This window comes from Macaca thibetana, chromosome 16, assembly GCF_024542745.1.
Source record: "Macaca thibetana thibetana isolate TM-01 chromosome 16, ASM2454274v1, whole genome shotgun sequence".
NCBI lineage: Eukaryota > Metazoa > Chordata > Mammalia > Primates > Cercopithecidae > Macaca > Macaca thibetana.
In genome coordinates this window covers 66,449,401-66,467,452 of record NC_065593.1, presented here as the reverse complement: position 1 = coordinate 66,467,452, position 18,052 = coordinate 66,449,401, and the positions used below count along the sequence as shown (strand labels likewise).

Below are 18,052 nucleotides of genomic sequence, written 5' to 3'. Positions count from 1 at the left end.
ATGCCCTATTAACATGATTTCCCTACCTGGTACGGTGGCTTATGCCTGTAATCCCAGCATTTTGGAAGGCTGAGGTGGGAGGATTGCTTGATCCCAGACATTCGAGACCAGCCTGGGCAACAGGATGAGACCTCATCTCTACAAAAAATAATTAGCTGGGTGTGGTGGCATGAACCTGTGGTCTCAGCTACTTGGGAGGCTGAGGTGGGAGGATCACTTGAGCCCAGGAGGTTGAGGCTGCAGTGAGCTGTGTTCATGCCACTACACTCCAGCCTGGGTGAGAGTGCAAGACTAAGAAAGAAAGAAAGAAAGAAAGAAAGAAAGAAAAGGAAAGAAAGGAAGGAAAGGAAGGAAAGGAAGGAAAGGAAGGAAAGGAAGGAAAGGAAGGAAAGGAAGGAAAGGAAAGGAAGGAAGGAAAGAAAGAAGGAAAGAAGGAAAGAAAGAAAGAAAGGAAAGAAAGGAAAGAAAGGAAAGAAAGGAAAGAAAGAAAGAAAAAGAAAGAAAGAAAGAAAGAAAGAAAGAAAGAAAGAAAGAAAGAAAGAAAGAAAGAAAGAAAGAAAGAAAACAATGTCGGATATGGTGGCTCATGCCTGTAATCCCAACACTTTGGGAGGCCAAGGCAGGTGGATCACCTGAGGTCAGGCGTTCGAGACCAGCCTGACCAACATGGAGAAATCCTGTCACTACTAAAAATACAAAATTAGCCAGGCGTAGTGGCATATGCCTGTAATCCCAGCTACTCCGGAAGGCTGAGGCAGGAGAATCGCTTAAACCCTGGAGGCAGAGGTTGTGGTGAGCCGAGATTGCGCCACTGCACTCCAGCCTGGGCAAGAAGCATGAAACTCCATCTTAAAGAAAAAAGAAAAAGAGAGAAAGAGATTTTCCCTCTGTTTCTCTTGAGTCTATTGAGTCCACATGACTTAAGTAATGTGAGATAAATGTGGTATAACGCAACACCACTGTACTCATAAATTCGGCAATCTAAGCCCTAACTCTAACCCTGGGTAGATTAACTGGGTTAGATCCACCAAACAACATAACGTTTCTCACGGCATTAAGATCACTGGGATGTGGGGTGCTAGCTCCATAAATTAAAATAAAAATGGACAAGGAGCTTGCCTTAAAATATCAGAGAGGCAGCATCATGTCTTGAGAGCCAGAAGGCTTTAGTACAAATCCTGGCTCCACTGCTCCCCAAGGGCAAGCCACTTAAAGTCTCCCTGTCCCAGGTTTCCTCCTCGGGACTGTCACAAGGATTCCATGAGTTAATAAACGTAAAGTGATTAGAACTGTGCCTGGCACAGAGTGAATGCCATAGACATGTTAGCTATGCTATTATTAGTATTATTATTCATTATCATTTGCATATTGCATCAAGTAGATTCTTATTCTAAAAGTTTAAAATAAAAAAATAGTGCATTTCACTGGAAGGCACAGATGTCCACTCACCTATGAATTAAGAGAGTAGATAAGTCAGACCCTTGACTCTTCTCTGCAAAAGCACAGCATGGCTAAAAATGGCTGTCTGGGGAATGAATTGCTGGGTATGATACTGGGACAGGTGTCCCCGTTCACGTAACAGGAAGGAAAAGAATGTTGCTTCAAAACTCCAAAAAAAAAAAGTTTATTTATAAAATACTGACAGTTTGACAGGACACGGGACTTCTCGTGGTATATATTTCAAATCAATCTTTCTTACCTTTCATTTAAAAAATAAACTTGCTAACACGCTATATGACATAGAGATATATATTTTTTTCTTACAGACAGACACCTGCCATAATGAATACTCTCCCCATAATTTTTTGTTATATCTTTTAAATCAAAAAATAAAGATTTGTGTTGATTTTTGTTTCTGGAGTCTAGATGGATGGAGAATGATAACACGTTTAAATGCTTTTGGTTATTCTGATGGAAACAAAGAGAAGGGGGGGTGGTCCCAAGGGGGCACCTGTGCTCAGGTGGTGGTCAGGATTGCCATGTGCGCATGCCCGTGGGTGTCCCTGGAAAGGGCCATACAGAGGCACTGGGGAGCGGGTGGTGGCTGCTCAGATGGTCTCCCCTCTACCTTCCTGCCCACCAGCCCCTCACCCAGGGTAGGCACCTTCAGATGTGCACTCTGGGAAGCTGAGGGAAGCCCCTGCCCAGTCAGAGTGGCACTGTGGTGAGGCTCTGGCACCTTTAGAAGCACTGCCCAGGGAGGTGTGGGCAGCAACAGAAGGCCTCGAGGCAGCGTGCAGCAGGTGGGGCAGTCCCCGCTGTGTCCTTGTTTCCTCTGAATCACGGCAGTGTCAGGTTTGGGGGTGGGAGTTTTGGGGGCCGGGTGGCGAGGGGTGGACAGAAGGAGAGGCAGCCTGGGTTTGCAAGCTCTCTGGAGCCCTAGGAGGATGGTGGTTCTGGAGCCCAGAGCATCTTTTTGGTTTGTCTTGGCAGTGTGGGTGTGGGGCTGACGTCAACTCTGGAGGCGCAGCCAGGAAGGGGAAAGCCCTGGTGTGCCCTGCGTGGGCTCCTGGGTGCAACACTGGGATATTGCTTAGGGCACAGGGAGGCAATGCCAAAGGTGCCAGGTGTGTCCTGGTGTGAACCTGCTTTGGGTGGAGTCCCACAACAGGCAGGGGCCCTGGCATCACTGGCTTAGAAAATCATAGGCCAGGAAGGGTCCCCATTACCATGGGCAGGGCCCACCACCCCTTTCTAACGTGGCCAGGTGTCTGGAGGAGGGTTGGGAGCCTCAGCTGTCCCAGTAGATATGTAAGCAAGGGCAAAGAGATGTGTCCTTAAAAAATCTAGAGTTCCACAGCTGCAGACCTGGGCTTCCAGCTGTGGCTGGGGCTGCAGAGACAATATTCCGGATCGGGGGGTGTTGACTGAGTGTGGGACTTTCACCGCGGGGCCAGCCTGATCTCATGGGCTTGTCTAAATTTGCATGGTGTCCTCGCCCTCTCAGACAATAGATCCCAGTCACGCCCCAAGTGCAAGCAACCCAGGCCACCTGTGCCTCACAGGGGAGAGATGGCTCCAGCCATCAGAGGGAGCTGCAGGAGTCTCTTTGCTAACACACATACAGATGTGTGTTCTGTGCATATTTGTGTGTGCATGTGCGTGAGCACAGGCGTGCATGGGCACCATCCCGCATATACACGTAGGTGTTAGCACGGGTGCGAATGAGTGTGTGGGGAAGGAGAGGGGTGGAATATCTTAGTGCACTAGGTGATTCATTAAAGGCAAAGGAAAATTGGCCTCATGTGTGATATATACACAGACACAATGTTTTTACTCACCCCTGCTTCCTCCCAAATAATCCCTCACTGGGCTGGGCTAAAATAATTCCCTAATGCAAACTGGGAACTTCCTTAAATGGTTAAATGCTCAGCAGAGAGGGAAAAGGATGAAGTTATTTAAAAAAAAAAAAGATGAGAGGAAAGAAAAGAAAAGCCGCGCAGCAGGATCACAGGCCAGCAGCTGCAGATGTGCTGTCATGGAGACGCCAGATGCTGCAGAGGGTGGGGGCGGAGGAGGCAGGGGTGGGGCAGGGTGTCCGGCTGACTCCACTGCAGCCCCCAGATGAGTCCAAGGAGGCCCCAAGAGCACCTTACTTCCTGGAGGGGCAAAGCCTCAGCCCTTGGTTCTCCTTCGGGGAAGACTGTGCTTCCCTTCCAAGGCCTCCTCACTGGAGAAATCACTGTTTGGACACTGGAGCTGGGCTGGCCTGTCTGCTGAGCCATCTTCCAGCACCGCCCTGTTCACATTTCCCAGGGGTCAAGTGCTTCCGGAAAAACTCACGGCTGGGTGTGCCCGTTCTTTGAGCCCCAGACCCTGACTTCCCTTCCCAGTCACCATTAGCACAGTGACTGACTAGGGGCTGGTGGGGAGGGGTCCAGGCTCTCTCTTACCTTGGTTTGTTTCCCAAATCTCCTACTCGGGCTTCCTCGAACTCTGCTCACCCACCCCAATAGGGCATCATCTCCTCTTGGGCAGGGCCAGCAGCGCCTGTGCACAGCACACACACAGAGCCCTGCTCCACGAAGGGGCCCACGCTGAATCGGACAGGCCCCTGCGGGCCATCTGCCACCCATCTCAGCGGTAGGGCAGGTGTTGGGCTGACCTTACAGGGCTGGCTGAGCTCACAGAGGGCCTTGGACAACCTATGGAGTTAGATAGAAAGGCCTCTCCCTAAATCCTGGCATCCGTAAGATCCGTAAGTACCAGGTGGAGAGGAAGATCCTGGCCACAAGATGTGGCTTTTTTCAGAACACTCCTTGGAGCAGATTGTGTGTGTGTGTGTGTGCATGTGTGTGTGTGTGTGTGCATGTGTGTGTGTGTGTGTGTAAAGGCTTTCCTTCCCGTCAGCTATTCTTGTCACTTGGTCCCATCTGACCTGCCCCTGCTGGGCGTGCAATTCCAATGCTGGGTCCACTTTGGACTGAGCTTCCTGACCTGCCCCTTCCCCTCCCAGCCCTGGCCAGGCGGAGCCCAGCCTGGAAGCTGTTACTGGAGGTTAGGGTGCTTTTGCCTCTTTGTCTGTAAACTGGGTGCTAGGCAGACTGAGCAAATTCTGGGTGTTCCAGCCTCTGGACCAGGGACTTGGGCCACCCCTCTTGGCTCCTGTGCCTCTGTGCTTAGGAGGCTGCCGGGTGACAGCGAGAGGGACACAGATCTGAAAGTGAATGTGCCGTCTGGCTAGGAGGACCCAAATGAGTTTGTTCTGGAGAGGATCCCTAGACCCTGTTCCTTGCAAGTGCATGGGAGATGTGTGTGTGTGTGTGTGTGTGTGTGTGTGTGTGTGTGTGTGGTGAGGATCTATCCAGTGGAGAGTGACGTGTCTGCCCAGAGGGAGATCCCTCACCTGTGCCCCACTCCCCAGCCTAGGGAAGCTGACTAGTCCTTTAAAGATGGGACAGGTGGAACCTGGATTGGAAGAAAGAGAACAGTCACAGCGTCATTCTTATCTTGCCCACAATGCATTAAACCTAATTATCCCACAGTGCCCAGGCCAGTTGCCTTATTTACACTTCTGCTCCCCAGACTTCACCTTTCCTTGTCCGTGCGCAGGAAAGTCAATTCCAGCACAGGGAGGCAGGGTCAGTTGTGGGGGATTTCTCCTCTACCCTTGGACTCTCTTCCTTGGATTCAAAATTTAAAAAAATATGCAGGAACAAGGAAGGCGCTAAGCAAATTCTCACCCTTTAGGTTTTTTTTTTCCTCTTCCTTTTTCTAAATAAACCAAATGCTTGGTGGAGAAGTTGAGCAGGGGAGGTGGGCAGTAGAGGTTGCCAAGACAGGACAGGGGGTCTGGACAAGGCTGTCCGATGCCTGCCAGCCACGGTGATGGTGCATGGAGGGAGAGGGGAAGGAGGAGCAGGGAGACACGGCAGGCGTGGCCTCTGGGATGCCCATCCTTTTTGCAGAGAGCAGTGGCAGTGGGTCCGGGGGTCCCGCAGGGACTGGAAGGGGGCAGCTGGGTGGACATCCAGAAGCTTCTTCCTCAGCCACGCCTGCCTGGCGGCCTCCAGTCCTCAGCCTTCGCTCCCCCTCTCTCTCCAGAGGCCCACCCCACTCTGTGTCCACAGCAGTGACACAACCACTTCCTCAGCTCCACGTAATTCCCAAGGGAGCAGTGAACCCCACCATCTCAAAGCCGAAGAGCTGCTGGCCACACACATCCTCTCACGGTTTTCTCCCTCCCTCTGAACGCCGGCTTTGCTGGCCCTGGAATCTCTGGAAAAATAAACTCAGGAGGTGAAAAGTTGACTTGGTTTCTTGGTGTTTTGTGTTCTGGCAGGCGGTGAGAGGAGGGCGAAGGAGGAGTTTGGTGCCTTTTCTCTTTCTTGCTTTTTCCTCTTCCGATGTCAAACAAATGATGAAAATCCTGCTATGGGAGCCCGGGAGCCAGGGGCCAGGCTGCTGGGGGGACGGTAGAGGGTGCTCTGCTGACTTGGGGGATTAGGGGGGTTCTGGGGCGTTGGAGTCCGACTGGCCTTGGGCCGAAAGAGGCTGCCCTGCTGGGTGCTGGTGCTGTTGGTGACGGCGGCGTGGTCCGGCTCACCCGAGTCGCTCTCAGTGTAGCTGTAGGCCTGTGCCCTTGAGATGCCCTTTTGCTGCCGCCGCCACGAGTTGTAGTATGTGGGGTCACTGATGTAGTGGTTGACAAAAGAGTGGGCCTTCTGGTGGTTTGAGTCGACCTCGTACTCGCTGTCACTTCCCTGGGAGGACAGAGAATCAGGGCGTGTCAGTGGCCCCGTAGGGATAGGCTATTGTGGTCGGGGCCGGAAGGCACAGGGCATTCTGGTTCAACACTCTGCTCTGCCTTTTTTTTTTTTTTTTTTTTTTTTTTTTTTAAATTCTGAGACAGAGTTTTACTCTTGTTGCCGAGGCTGGAGTACAATGGCCCAATCTTGGCTCACTGCAACCTCCACCTCTTGGGTTCAAGTGATTCTCCTGCCTCAGCCTCCTGAATAGGTGGGATTACAGGCGCCTGCCACCATGCCCAGCTAATTTTTTGTATTTTTAGTAAAGATGGGGTTTCTCCATGTTGGCCAGGCTGGTCTCAAACTCCTGACCTCAGGTGATCCACCTGCCTTGGCCTCCCAAAGTGCTGAGAGTACAGGTGTGAGCCACCGCGCCTGGCCTGCTCTGCCTTTTTCAAGACTTGGACTCTGGGCTTCCCAGCTCCCTCGCTGCCAAGGGGGTCTGGTGCCCGTTTGTGCCCGCCTGCTGCTTCCTTCAGAGCACATCCCAGACCGGAAGGGTCTACTATGGGGTTGGCTTAGAGCTGGGAGATACCTGATAGAATCAGAAGACCTGAGTTTTTATTTTCTTTCTTTCTTTTTTTTTTTTGGAGACAGAATCTCACTCTGTCACCCAGGCTGGAGTGCACTGGCATGATCTCGGCTCACTCCAACCTCCAACTCGCAGGTTTAAGCAATTCTCCTGCCTCAGCCTCCTGAGTAGCTGGGATGACAGACATGTGCCACCATGCCTGGCTAATTTTTTGTGTATTTAGGGGTTTCACCACATTGGCCAGGCTGGTCTTGAACTCCTGACCTCAAGTGATCCACCTGCCTTACTCTCCCAAAGTACTGGGATTACAGGCATCAGCCACTACGCCTGGCAAGTTTTATTTTCTTTCCTTTTTATTTTTACTTTTATTTATATTTATTTATTTATTTACTTTTTGGGACAGGGTCTCACTCTGTTGCCCAGGCTGGAGTGCAGTGATGCGATCCTAACTCACTGTAGCCTCAACCTCCTGAGCTCAAGCCATCCTCCCACATCAGCCTTCTGAGTAGCCAGGACTATAGGTGCATGACCATGCCCTACTAATTTAAAAAAATTTTCTCTTGTGATGAGATCTCCTTATGTTGCCCAGGCTGGTCTAGAACTCCTGGGCTTAAGTGATCCTCCTGCCTTGGTCTCCCAAAGTGCTGGGATTACAGGCATGAGTCACTTTACTTCACCTTTGTTTTGTTTTGTTTTCTTTTCTTTTTTCTTTTTTGATAGGCAGTTTCGCTCTTGTTGCCCAGGCTGGAGTGCAGTGGCGCAATCTGGGCTCACTGCAACCTCTACCTCCCGGGTTCAAGTGATTCTCCTGCCTCAGCCTTTGGAGTAGTTGAAATTACAGGCACCTGCCACCATGCCCGGCTCATTTTTTCTATTTTCAGTAGAGATGGGGTTTCACCATGTTGGCCAGGCTGGTCTTGAACTCCTGACCTCAGGTGATCCACCCGCCTTGGCCTCTCAAAGTGCTGGGATTACAGGCGTGGGCCACCGTGCCCAGCCTAGCTTTGTTTTCAATTGAAGTGAGGTTCACATAACCGAAAGTGAACCATTCTAAAGTCTATGACTCAGTGCATTAGGACCTTCACAATGTTGTGCAACCACCACTTCTATCCAGCCCCGAATCATTTCCATCACCCCAAAGTAAAACCCTGTACCCAGGAAGCAGTCACTCCCCATCTCTGCCCCCACCGGGCACTCCCTATATCCATGCCCCTGGCAACTACTAATCTGTTTTCTGTCTCCAGGGATTAACTTATTTGGGACTTTCATAGAAATGGGATCATATAATATGTGGCCTTTTGTGTCTGGCTTCTCTGACACAGAGCCATGTTTTTGAGGTTCAACCACAACCTACTAAGTTATCATCTTGGTCCAGCTTCTGATTTACTTTGTGACTGGGTACAAAGCCAGAGCCAGATTAAGACCTTTAGAGGCTCTGGGCAGTAAAAAAATGCCTGTGCCTGTCCACGTGTGATCCAACATAAAAACAACACTTGGTTACAAACTAAGCATGAGAAAAATCTAAACAAAAGTTCAGAATTTTCATGTAATTAAAACCTTAACGTTGTTGTTATTATTATTATTATTATTATTATTTTTTTTTTTTTGAGACGGAGTCTCGCTGTGTCTCCCAGGCTGGAGTGCAGTGGCGTGATCTCGGCTCACTGCAAGCTCCGCCTCCCGGGTTCACGCCATTCTCCCGCCTCAGCCTCCCAAGTAGCTGAGACTACAGGTGCCCGCCACCACGCCCGGCTAGTTTTTTGTATTTTTAGTAGAGACGGGGTTTCACCATGTTAGCCAGGATAGTCTCGATCTCCTGACCTCGTGATCCACCCGCCTCGGCCTCCCAAAGTGCTGGGATTACAGGCTTGAGCCACCGCGCCCGGCCTATTTTTGAGATGGAGTTTTGCTTTTGTTGTCCAGGCTTGAGTGCAGTGGCATGATCTTGGCTCACCTCAACCTCTGCCTCCGGGGTTCAAGCGATTCTCCTGCTTCAGCCTCCTGAGTAGCTAGGATTACAGGCACACGCCACCACACCTGGCTAATTTTTGTATTTTTAGTAGAGATGGGGTTTTGCCATGTTGGTCAGGCGGGCCTCGAACTCCCAACCTCAGGTGATCTGCCCATCTTGACTTCCCAAAGTTCTGGGATTACAGGCGCAAGCTACCGTGGCTGGCCTGTTTTGTTTGTTTGTTTTTTTAGAGACGGGGTCTCTCTTTGTTGCCTAGGCTGGTCTCAAACTTGTGGGCCCAAGCTATGTTCCTGCCTCGGCCTCCCAAAGTGTTGGGATTACGGGCATAATTACACTATACTCAACCTGAAGTTTTTTTTTTTTTTTTTATTTATTTATTTATTTATTTATTTATTTTTTTTTTTTATATATTTTTTTTTATTTTTTTTATTTTTTATTTATTTTTTTTTTTGAGACAGAGTCTTGCTCTGTCGCCCAGGCTGGGGTGCAGTGGCCGGATCTCAGCTCACTGCAAGCTCCGCCTCCCGGGTTTAGACCATTCTCCTGCCTCAGCCTCCCGAGTAGCTGGGACTACAGGCGCCCGCCACCTTGCCCGGCTAGTTTTTTGTATTTTTTAGTAGAGACGGGGTTTCACCGTGTTAGCCAGGATGGTCTCGATCTCCTGACCTCGTGATCCGCCCGTCTCGGCCTCCCAAAGTGCTGGGATTACAGGCTTGAGCCACTGCGCCCGGCCTTTGTTTTTTTTAAAGATAAAAATATTAAATTATTCCTGACTTTTTTTTCCGACACTTTGATGGCCTAGGCACGGGCTTCATCTATCTATTGGGGACATCAGCCCCAAACAAGAATCCATCTCGGTTGGAAAGTGAAATCTGAATTGTGGAGCTAAAAACATTGTGCACCCGTTCCCCTACCCTGAGCTCCCAGCCATGTTCTGAGAGCTAATAAGACAACAGATGGGTCCACCCTCAGAACTCTCTGGAAGAGAAGCTCCGATTTCAGTGTACAGCACACGCTCAGTGCACTGCAGCTCAGAGGACCCTACCCAGGCCTCCTCAGTCCTCCCCAGTGAATGCCCCTGCCTGGGGGAAGTTAGTGAATCACAGCAACCCAAGTAGAACATAAAACCCAGGTAGCCCAATCCAAACAAGTTTGGGATGGGGAGCTGTGTCCTGCTTTACAGGTAAAGAAAATGGAGTGGGGACTTTTGTCCCAAGGGTCTGGGCTTTGGGAAATGAGATGCACGGCTTGTTCTCAGGAACTCAGAGTCCTTCATAACATGGGGATACATCTCGAGGGACGTAGCTACAACGAACAGAACTATAACGACCCCTGCCACTGGATCAGGCACTCTGCCAGACAGTCCGAAATGCTGACGTGTGTAACTGGATTTAATTTTCACACCTCTGTGCTGTAGCTCCTATGGCTACCTGAGCACCGATGCTGCCTGGGTACTGAGGGGCACATAAAGTACAGGAAGGGTGAGGGTTTTGCTGGGGAAGTGATCCGGCCGGGCTTGAACTCCAATCTGCCTGATTTTCTAAAGCCCACGCACCTCTTAACTCCTACACTCCTGCCTGGAGACCACAGGATGGGAACAAGAGCTTCCCTACAACCCCCCACCCCGACTCCCAGCAGGAATTAAATACTCCCTAGTCCATCTGCTAATTTATGTTCTCTGGCCCCTCCCCTCCCTCTCCTCACCCCTCTACAACCCCAGCCACTCTCCTTACCACCGCCCCCAGCAGACACTCCCCCGCCAGGACCTCAATCCTCTTGGCAGGCACAGACGGCTGCCCAAGACAATGGAAAGTCCCTGGGCTCGGTCTGCCCCATGACGCAATGCAGCAGAATACAAGCCCCTTTCTGTGCCTACCGCCCAGCTGCTGGCCCAGGAGAACAAAGAGGGGGTATAGGCAGGGCAGGAGACTCCATATGCCCAGCAGGGGCACCTAACGCTAGGCCGAGTGAGGCTGGCCTGGAGCAGCGCGGATCTGTGAGGCAGGAGGCTGGGGGTCTGTCCTGCCCAGGAGCAGTGAGGGTCTGTGAGTGTGGGGGACCAGACAGGGATGTCCCCCAGTTTTCCCTACAGGTTCGGTCTCTCCACCCACTAACTGACTTGAACAGTTGTTAGCATCATCTGCAGGGGTTCTAGAATTTTGGCTAGCCCCAGGCCGCAGCCTTGCAGAGGAGGGAACCCCAGGACGACTGTGGGACCAGTGGAAAAGAATCTCTGCGGAGAGGAGCTTGTGGCACGGGGAAGTTCTGGCCCTTACCAGCAGGCTGTCTCAGCCTCAGTGTCCTTGTCTGCAAAATGGGTAGAGTTCCATAGTTCACAGGGTGAAATGAGCTAACCCAGGAGAGAATGCTGTAAAAGGTATTATCAATGGGGACAGTGAGGGTGGGCCTGGGTGGGAAAAGGAAGAGACGGAGTGAGAAGCCTTAAAGCCCCCCTGGCAGGGATTAGAAGGGGCCAGGAAGCTGGGGAGGCTAACTCAGTGCTCAGGCAGCTGGAATGGGAGAAGAAGGTTAGCTGCCCGCTCCCCACTAACCCCCAACTCCAAGAGAGGGGCATGTCTGGACTGGAAGTAAGGTGGGCAGTGGGGTTCTCTGGCCCTCCTAGGAGCCCAGATCCCAAAGCCCACTCATCTAGACCATCCCCGTCCTACCAGCTACTATCTGCCGAATGCTTACTGCTCCCAGGCACTCTATGGGCAGCATCTCGGGGATGGAAGGCACCAGAAGGAAGAGCAGGGAGCCAAACAGAGCTCGCGCTGCGGGAGGGGCCAGGCAGGCCAGAGTCTGGTCTTCCCCTTCCTCCGCTCCGCCCTCCAAAGCCCAAGCAGGAGGGCTTTGCATCAGCAACTGCTGCTCCCGCCTCCATCTCCCTGAACATCTGTTTCTTTTCGGGGTGGGGGTAGGGCGAGAAGAGAAGAAAGCGAGGGGGAAACCAGGGGCTCCTATTGCGGCTTTCAATTCTCACGGGCCTCAGTAATTGAATGCAGCTTCCCAGGGACCGGCCCAGCACAAAGGGGGCCTTTCAGGGGCCGTCCTGCCAGGCCACCAGGCAATCAAGTGACTGCTTCGTCTCCCTGGTCTCTTAATAGCTCCTCAAAGCCACTCAATCAGCAATTACTGGGGTCTGGCGATGGGGAGCACAGACTCCAGGCCTGGTGATGGGAGTGGGGAGCGGGGACCAGAAGGAGGCAGGACTCCGGAGAAAAGAGGAAGCAAAGCAAAGCCCTTTTGATTTTTTTGTTCATCTGCAGCCCAAAGGATCTGGCACCAGACTCAGCCTTAGGGAAGGTGTTGAGACCTTGGGGTCAGGCAGGGGACCCTTATCTTGTTGAATCTCATGGAGTCTGGGAGGAATGTGTTGCCCTAGATGACAGAGAAGTCACCCTGTGAAACTCCGTGGGAGACTGGAAGCAGGAGCCCCTCTCTCATCCATGGTCCCAAGGGCTCTGCACTGATTCTAGCCTGAAGCCGGCAGCGCACCTGTGCAGGGTATTCCGCCTGTCCCCTGGATGCCTCTACCTGGGGGGCCAGCCGGGGTCTCTCTGCAGGGGCTGCAGCCTCTGGATTAGAGGTGGGGTAGGAGTGACGTGTCTCTGTGTGTCTCTGAAGAACCTCAGAATTGTGTCCCTGGAGGCACAATTTTGTCGAGGCTCTGGGCTCCCTGTGCTAAGACAGCTGGAAATCTCCCAAGAATGTCCTTTGAAAAATGTCAGCTCAGAAGCAATGTCATATGTGCTACCTGTGCCCTTATAGGTAAAGTGACAGCAACGTGTGCCCCTCCCCCTGCAACTGGCTGTCAGAGATGTCTGTGGTTCAGGAGGCTCAAGGGAGGTCACTGGGGTGGGGCTGGAGGCAGTGAAGGCCTCCTTCCTTCAATCTCCTCTCCGTGCTGGGCAGCTGCACGAGGCCAGGCTGCGGTAGGCACGACCCTCCAAGCAAGCTGGCTCTAGATTTGAATCCCAGTTGCTTGTACTTCTGAGCTCTGTGACCAAGGGCATACCACTTGACTTCTCTGAGCCTCAGTTTCCCCAGCTGTTAAATGGGGATGGTTTCACTCATATGGCAGGACAGCTAGATGTTAAATGAGAATATACAAAGCACAGGGCTTGGCACACAGCAGGCGCCCAGAACGTCTCTCCCCGGCCTGGCTCTGCCCTGCAGCGTGTTTCTTGTTTGGCATAAGCTTGGGCTGCCAGGATCTGGGGTGCAGTCAGGCTACGGAGAACCAACGAGGTCTCAGCTGAGCCTATTTGTAGTCAGGCTAAGGAGAACCAATGAGGTCTCAGCTGAGCCTATTGGACTCATGGCCCAATCTGATGGAAAAGTGGCAAACACAGGTAAAAGGTCAGAGCCATTCAGTAGAACGGTGATAGCAGAACACGATCCGGCTCCAGCCAGCTGCAAACCTGCACGCTTCCCTTCTATGCATGACCCAGTCCTGTTCACACGTTGAGGCCCAGCTCAAATAAATGCCACCTCCTTCAGGCAGCCCTCTCTGAGCCTCCAGGGGAAGTGGTCTCCTTATGGTGCTTTATCTGCCTCTGCACCAGATAGAAAGACTTGGCCAGGTGTGGTGTGGCTCACGCCTGTAATCCCAGCACTTTGGGAGGCCGAGGTGGGCAGATCACCTGAGGTCAGGAGTTCGAGACCAGCCTGGCCAACATGGTGAAACCCCGTCTCTACTAAAAATACAAAAATTAGCTGGGCATGGTGGTAGGCGCCTGTAATCCCAGCGATTCAGGGGGCTGAGGCAGGAGAATCGCTTGAACCCGGGAGGCAGAGGTTGCAGTGAGCTGAGATTACGCCATTGCACTCCAGCCTGGGGGACAAAAGCGAGACGTTGTCTCAAAAAAAAAAAAAAAAAAAAAAAAAGAGAGAAAGACTTTTGTTCACCACTTTCTTCCTCAAGTTACTGTGGTTCCATAATGTTTGAATGAGAAATGAAACTGTGGTTATTTATACACATATGGTCTTCCCTAATAAATCATAACATATTATAACACAACATTCATTAGAGTCTGTCTTGCCTACTACTGTAGCCATCATTCCTATATAGCGTCTGATTCTGTTTTGTGGGTATAGAACAAATAGCTGTTGAGTAAATGCATCAAGGAATGAATGAATGAGCTTCACAGAGAGCAAACCCAGCACTTACTCCTCCCAGGTGCCACACAGAGTCTCACCTGTGCTGGTATGCAGGGCAGATGTCATAGGGAGAACGGGGGACGGGATGGATTTTGGGCTTGTTATCAGGGGGTGGGGGCCTTCCCAACTCTCTCTTTTTCATCGTCTTTACTTGAAAATGGCCTTAATGCCACCAGTGCCTCCCAGAGGACTCTGAAGCTTAGGTGGTGTCATTCACGAACAAACCTTAGAATCCTTCCTGGCTTCTACTAAACACTTCATAAATGTTTGCTATTATAATTCGGTACATAATAAATGGTACAGAAAATATGATTCATGGCTGGGCGTGGTGGCTGACACCTGTGATCCCAGCATTTTGTGAGGCCGAGGTGGGTGGATCACTTGAGGTCAGGAGTTCTAGACCAACCTGACCAACATGGTGAAACCCCTATCTCTACTAAAAATACAAAATGAGCTGGGCACGGTGATACACACGTGTAATCCCAGCTACTTGGGAGGCTGAGGCAGGAGAACTGCTTGAACCCAGGAGGTGGAGGTTGAGGTGAGTTAAGATTGCGCCATCGCACTCCAGCCTAGGCAGCGAGGGCGAAACTTGGTCTCAAAAAAAGAAAAAGAAAAAGAAAAAAAAAAAAAAAGATTCACTCTGTGTATCTTCTTTTTAAAGTGTGCTTAATTTCATTGCAATGCACTTGAAGGGGCTGTCCATGATATTGCAAAAACTGAAGATCAAGATTAGACAGTGTGTGCCATTGGCTTGGAATTTCTTTTTCATTGCGATTTATTTGTGTGCTAAGTATATACATTTTTTTTTTTTTTTCTACCAGACTTGGGCTCTTCTTTTGAAAATGCAGTTGCCATCCAGCCATGCTGCGGTGTTAAAGTTCCATCAAACAGGTCAGGGGCCTTTAAATCTCCAGTCTTTGCATGCATCCTGCCCTCTGCCTGATGCCCCCTTCTCCTGCACTCTGGGCCCTCTACGGGAGAGCCAGCCCCTCTCTCCTCTAGCCCATCACCCACAGCTGAATTATAGCCTTTCTCACATCGCATCATGTGTGTTTGTTTATAAGTCAAACTGACGCTTTGTTTATTACCATATCACAGGAAAACGACTGGGCAGATTTCCGCCAATTTTGGAGAGTGAGTTTTGGGTGGTCTGACTCAGAATGTAAACCAGGCAGCATATGCAAAACCCACTCGACAAAGACCTGGGGGAAGGGGTGCCCTTGAAAAGAGAGGCAGTCATTTTTCCTGGCGGCTGAAACAGAGGGGCCCTGGCCTGTGCAGCTGCTGATCCTTTGGGATGTACCTTTGCATAAACAGTCACAGGCAGGAGAACGACCAGTGGCATCCCCATCAGCCCCCACTTGAAGGTCGCAATGGTGGGGGCTCCGCATTGCAGACGCTGATGGGTAGCCGAGCTGCTTCTCACATGGCTGAGTGGCAGCAGCACTGACTTCTTTAGAAGCCTCATAAGGACCACAGTGGGGCCGGGGGCACTGGTTCACGCCTGTAATCCCAGCACTTTGGGATAGTGGGGCCGGGCCCACTGGTTCACGCCTGTAATCCCAGCACTTTGAGAGGCCGAGGCTGGGGAACACTTGAGGTCAAGCATTCGAGACCAGCCTGGCCAACATGGTGAAACCCCATCTCTACTAAAATACAAAAATCAGTCAGGGGTGGTGGCACATGCCTGTAATCCCAGCTACTCGGGAGGCTGAGGCAGGAGAATTGCTTGAACCCTAGGTAGAGGTCTCAGTGAGCGGAGATTGCACCACTTGCACTCCAGAGCAAGACCCTGTCTTAACAACAAAAAAATCTTATAACTTGGATCACATGGGTTTTGTGCCCCACAATAAGTCCCTGGGTAAGCCATGCTAAGTTGGGGTCTCTGTCCCTGCCAACTTTGAGCTAGGGAGTTAGGTCCAGCCTTCTCGGCTCTGCCAAGTCCATCAGTAACCCTGGAGCTGAACAAAACAGCAGTGAGTGACAGGCCCTGAGCCCACGGGGCCCACCACGTGATCCCAGGCTTCCTGGCACCTCCTGCAAAGCCAGCAGCCCAGCTCCCTGCTGGCACCTCTTCCTTCACTTCCTCTCCCAGGCCTGGGCAGAAAGGTCCAGGGCGTGGGACGCAGTGGCCTTTCGTGGCCTTTCGTGGCCCTTTCCTCAGTAACCACTAGGCTTGGCTGAGGCAGAGAGGGTGGGGGTGGGAAGCTGTCAGGCTGCATGGTTGGAATACACACAGCTCCTCCCCCACAAGCCTGGGACACGGTGTCCCTGCGTGACCCACCTAATGTCTGCCCTCTGAAGCTCGGTGTCTTCCAGAGGCACTGACCCCCCTCTTGATATAAAAGCTGACATTTACAGAATGGTTGCCGTGTGCCTGGCTCTACGCTGAGTTTGTCTGTGTCTAATCTCAGCAGATCCTCCCCATGGCCTCAGGACAGAGCCTATTATCACCCCTGCCTGTTCCACAGATGGGGAAACTGAGGCTTAGAAAGGTTACTTGGCATATCCAGGACATCCCAGGTCACGGGCAGCAAAGCCAGGATTCACACTCAGGTCCAAAGCTCCAAAGCTTAACATCCCCCTGGTCTACACTGCGTCTCATCCTCGGGGCTCCAGGACACCCAGCCCTCTGTTTCTGAAGCTTGCTTTGATCCATGAGTAGTGAAGCTGAGCATTTTTCCAGGTCTCTGGCCTGGAATGCAGGGCTGTGTGTCAACCTTCTCCCCAGAGTCTCCCTCTCCACACCTTCAGCATGCTCCCTTGCAGGCCAGACCTAATGAGCAACTGAGCCTGTGGGGCGACCCCTGAAAGTAGAGAGGGCCATGATCTTCGGGGGACCCCCTATGATCAAGGTTCCCGGGACCCCATTAGCACTGGCTGCAAACTTTGAGCAGAACTTGGGAGGGGACAAATGGCCCATATATGACTTCAGGGTGATTTCTTGGGCCCTTTAGTCTTTACTGCCCCATGAAGGAAAGGAAGAAAGCCCATCTACCTTCACCATCCCACTCTGGGAGGCGCTGCTCCCTCCCCTCCGCAGTACACCTGGCCCTCCTGCCCTCACCTGAGAGTCGGAGATTTCTGAGGGCTTCTCGGTCAGGCTGCTGCTCTCTGCAGGGATGAGGTCATTGTACTTGGTGACATCCTCATCCGAGTAGTGCAGGCTGCCCGGGCTGGGCCTGGGGGGAGACCTGGAGAGAGTGGGGAGTGGGGCTGAGAGGTGCACTCACTGAGAGCAGCCTCCCCTGGCCTAGGGAGACCACAGCGGGGCCTGGGGGGCATGGATCCCCGCCACCCTGTGCTCCTCCTCCTTCCTGGGTCTGCCTTCCAGGGGCCTGGGCCTGGGAGATAGGAACCTGGAGGAGGGCAAAGAGGGAAAAATGGGGTGCCAGGCTAATGCTGTCACGGCAACATGCAGGGTGAATGTAGGGGGGATGTCACCGTGGCTGGGTTCAGGACCCCACATCCTGGGGTTGCTTTGGTGCAAATGGGGTTTTTGTGTACACCCAGTGGCTTTGGGGGCACACAGTGGCCTGGATGTGTGTGCACTGTGGGTAGGAGAGGCTGGGAAGGGCAGGCGAAGGTGAGGCCATGTGTGAAATGCCCCCTTGTTACATGTGGCAGGGCCCCGGAGCCAGCCTGGCGGGGCTGCTGTGGTCATGCTGGGCCTGGCTGGGCCTGCTGTGGGGGCCTCAAACAGCTCTTTCTTTGGAAGGCTGGATTTGGCAGAGGATAAGAGCTCGGCTTTGGGAGCCCCTCCCTCCATCCTCTAGATGAACACACACGTAGCTTCGTCCCTCTAAGACAGAGACAGAGGGAAGCTTTGTGAGCTCCTGAGTGAGGCTGGACTCCTGACTGCCGCCTCCAGTGAGCTGGGAATGCCAATAGGGCTGAGGCCGGAGACAGGAGCCCTCTGGCCCAGTCTTTCTTGAGCTCAGGGGAACAGAAAACCACCACACATCAGGGGAGGGTCAGGTGGGCCCTAGCAGCTGCTCGTGCCCTTGCAAATGGGCAGCCCAGTGGCCATAAGAAGTAGGGACTAGGAGGGGCTGGGGTTAGAAAGAAGTCGGGAGAAAACAGCAGCTGTACTCACGCCACCAGCCTGGTCCTGTCCTCATGGGCTGCTTTCAG

At 52.2% G+C, this 18,052-nt stretch overlaps 1 protein-coding gene across 2 annotated transcripts in view; it reads right to left on the bottom strand.

The window, feature by feature from the left end:
- Positions 1–1,603: 1,603 nt before the first annotated feature.
- SDK2 (sidekick cell adhesion molecule 2) overlaps positions 1,604–18,052 on the bottom strand; it is a 312,130-nt gene continuing 295,681 nt past the window's right edge. For both annotated transcript variants that reach the window (XM_050765734.1, XM_050765735.1), the window contains 2 exons: positions 16,986–17,112; positions 1,604–6,203 (listed from right to left, as the gene is read on the bottom strand). In XM_050765734.1, the coding sequence (XP_050621691.1) occupies positions 5,850–6,203; positions 16,986–17,112 (481 nt within the window). In that variant the 3' untranslated portion in view covers positions 1,604–5,849. The remainder of the gene's footprint in view (positions 6,204–16,985; positions 17,113–18,052) is intronic.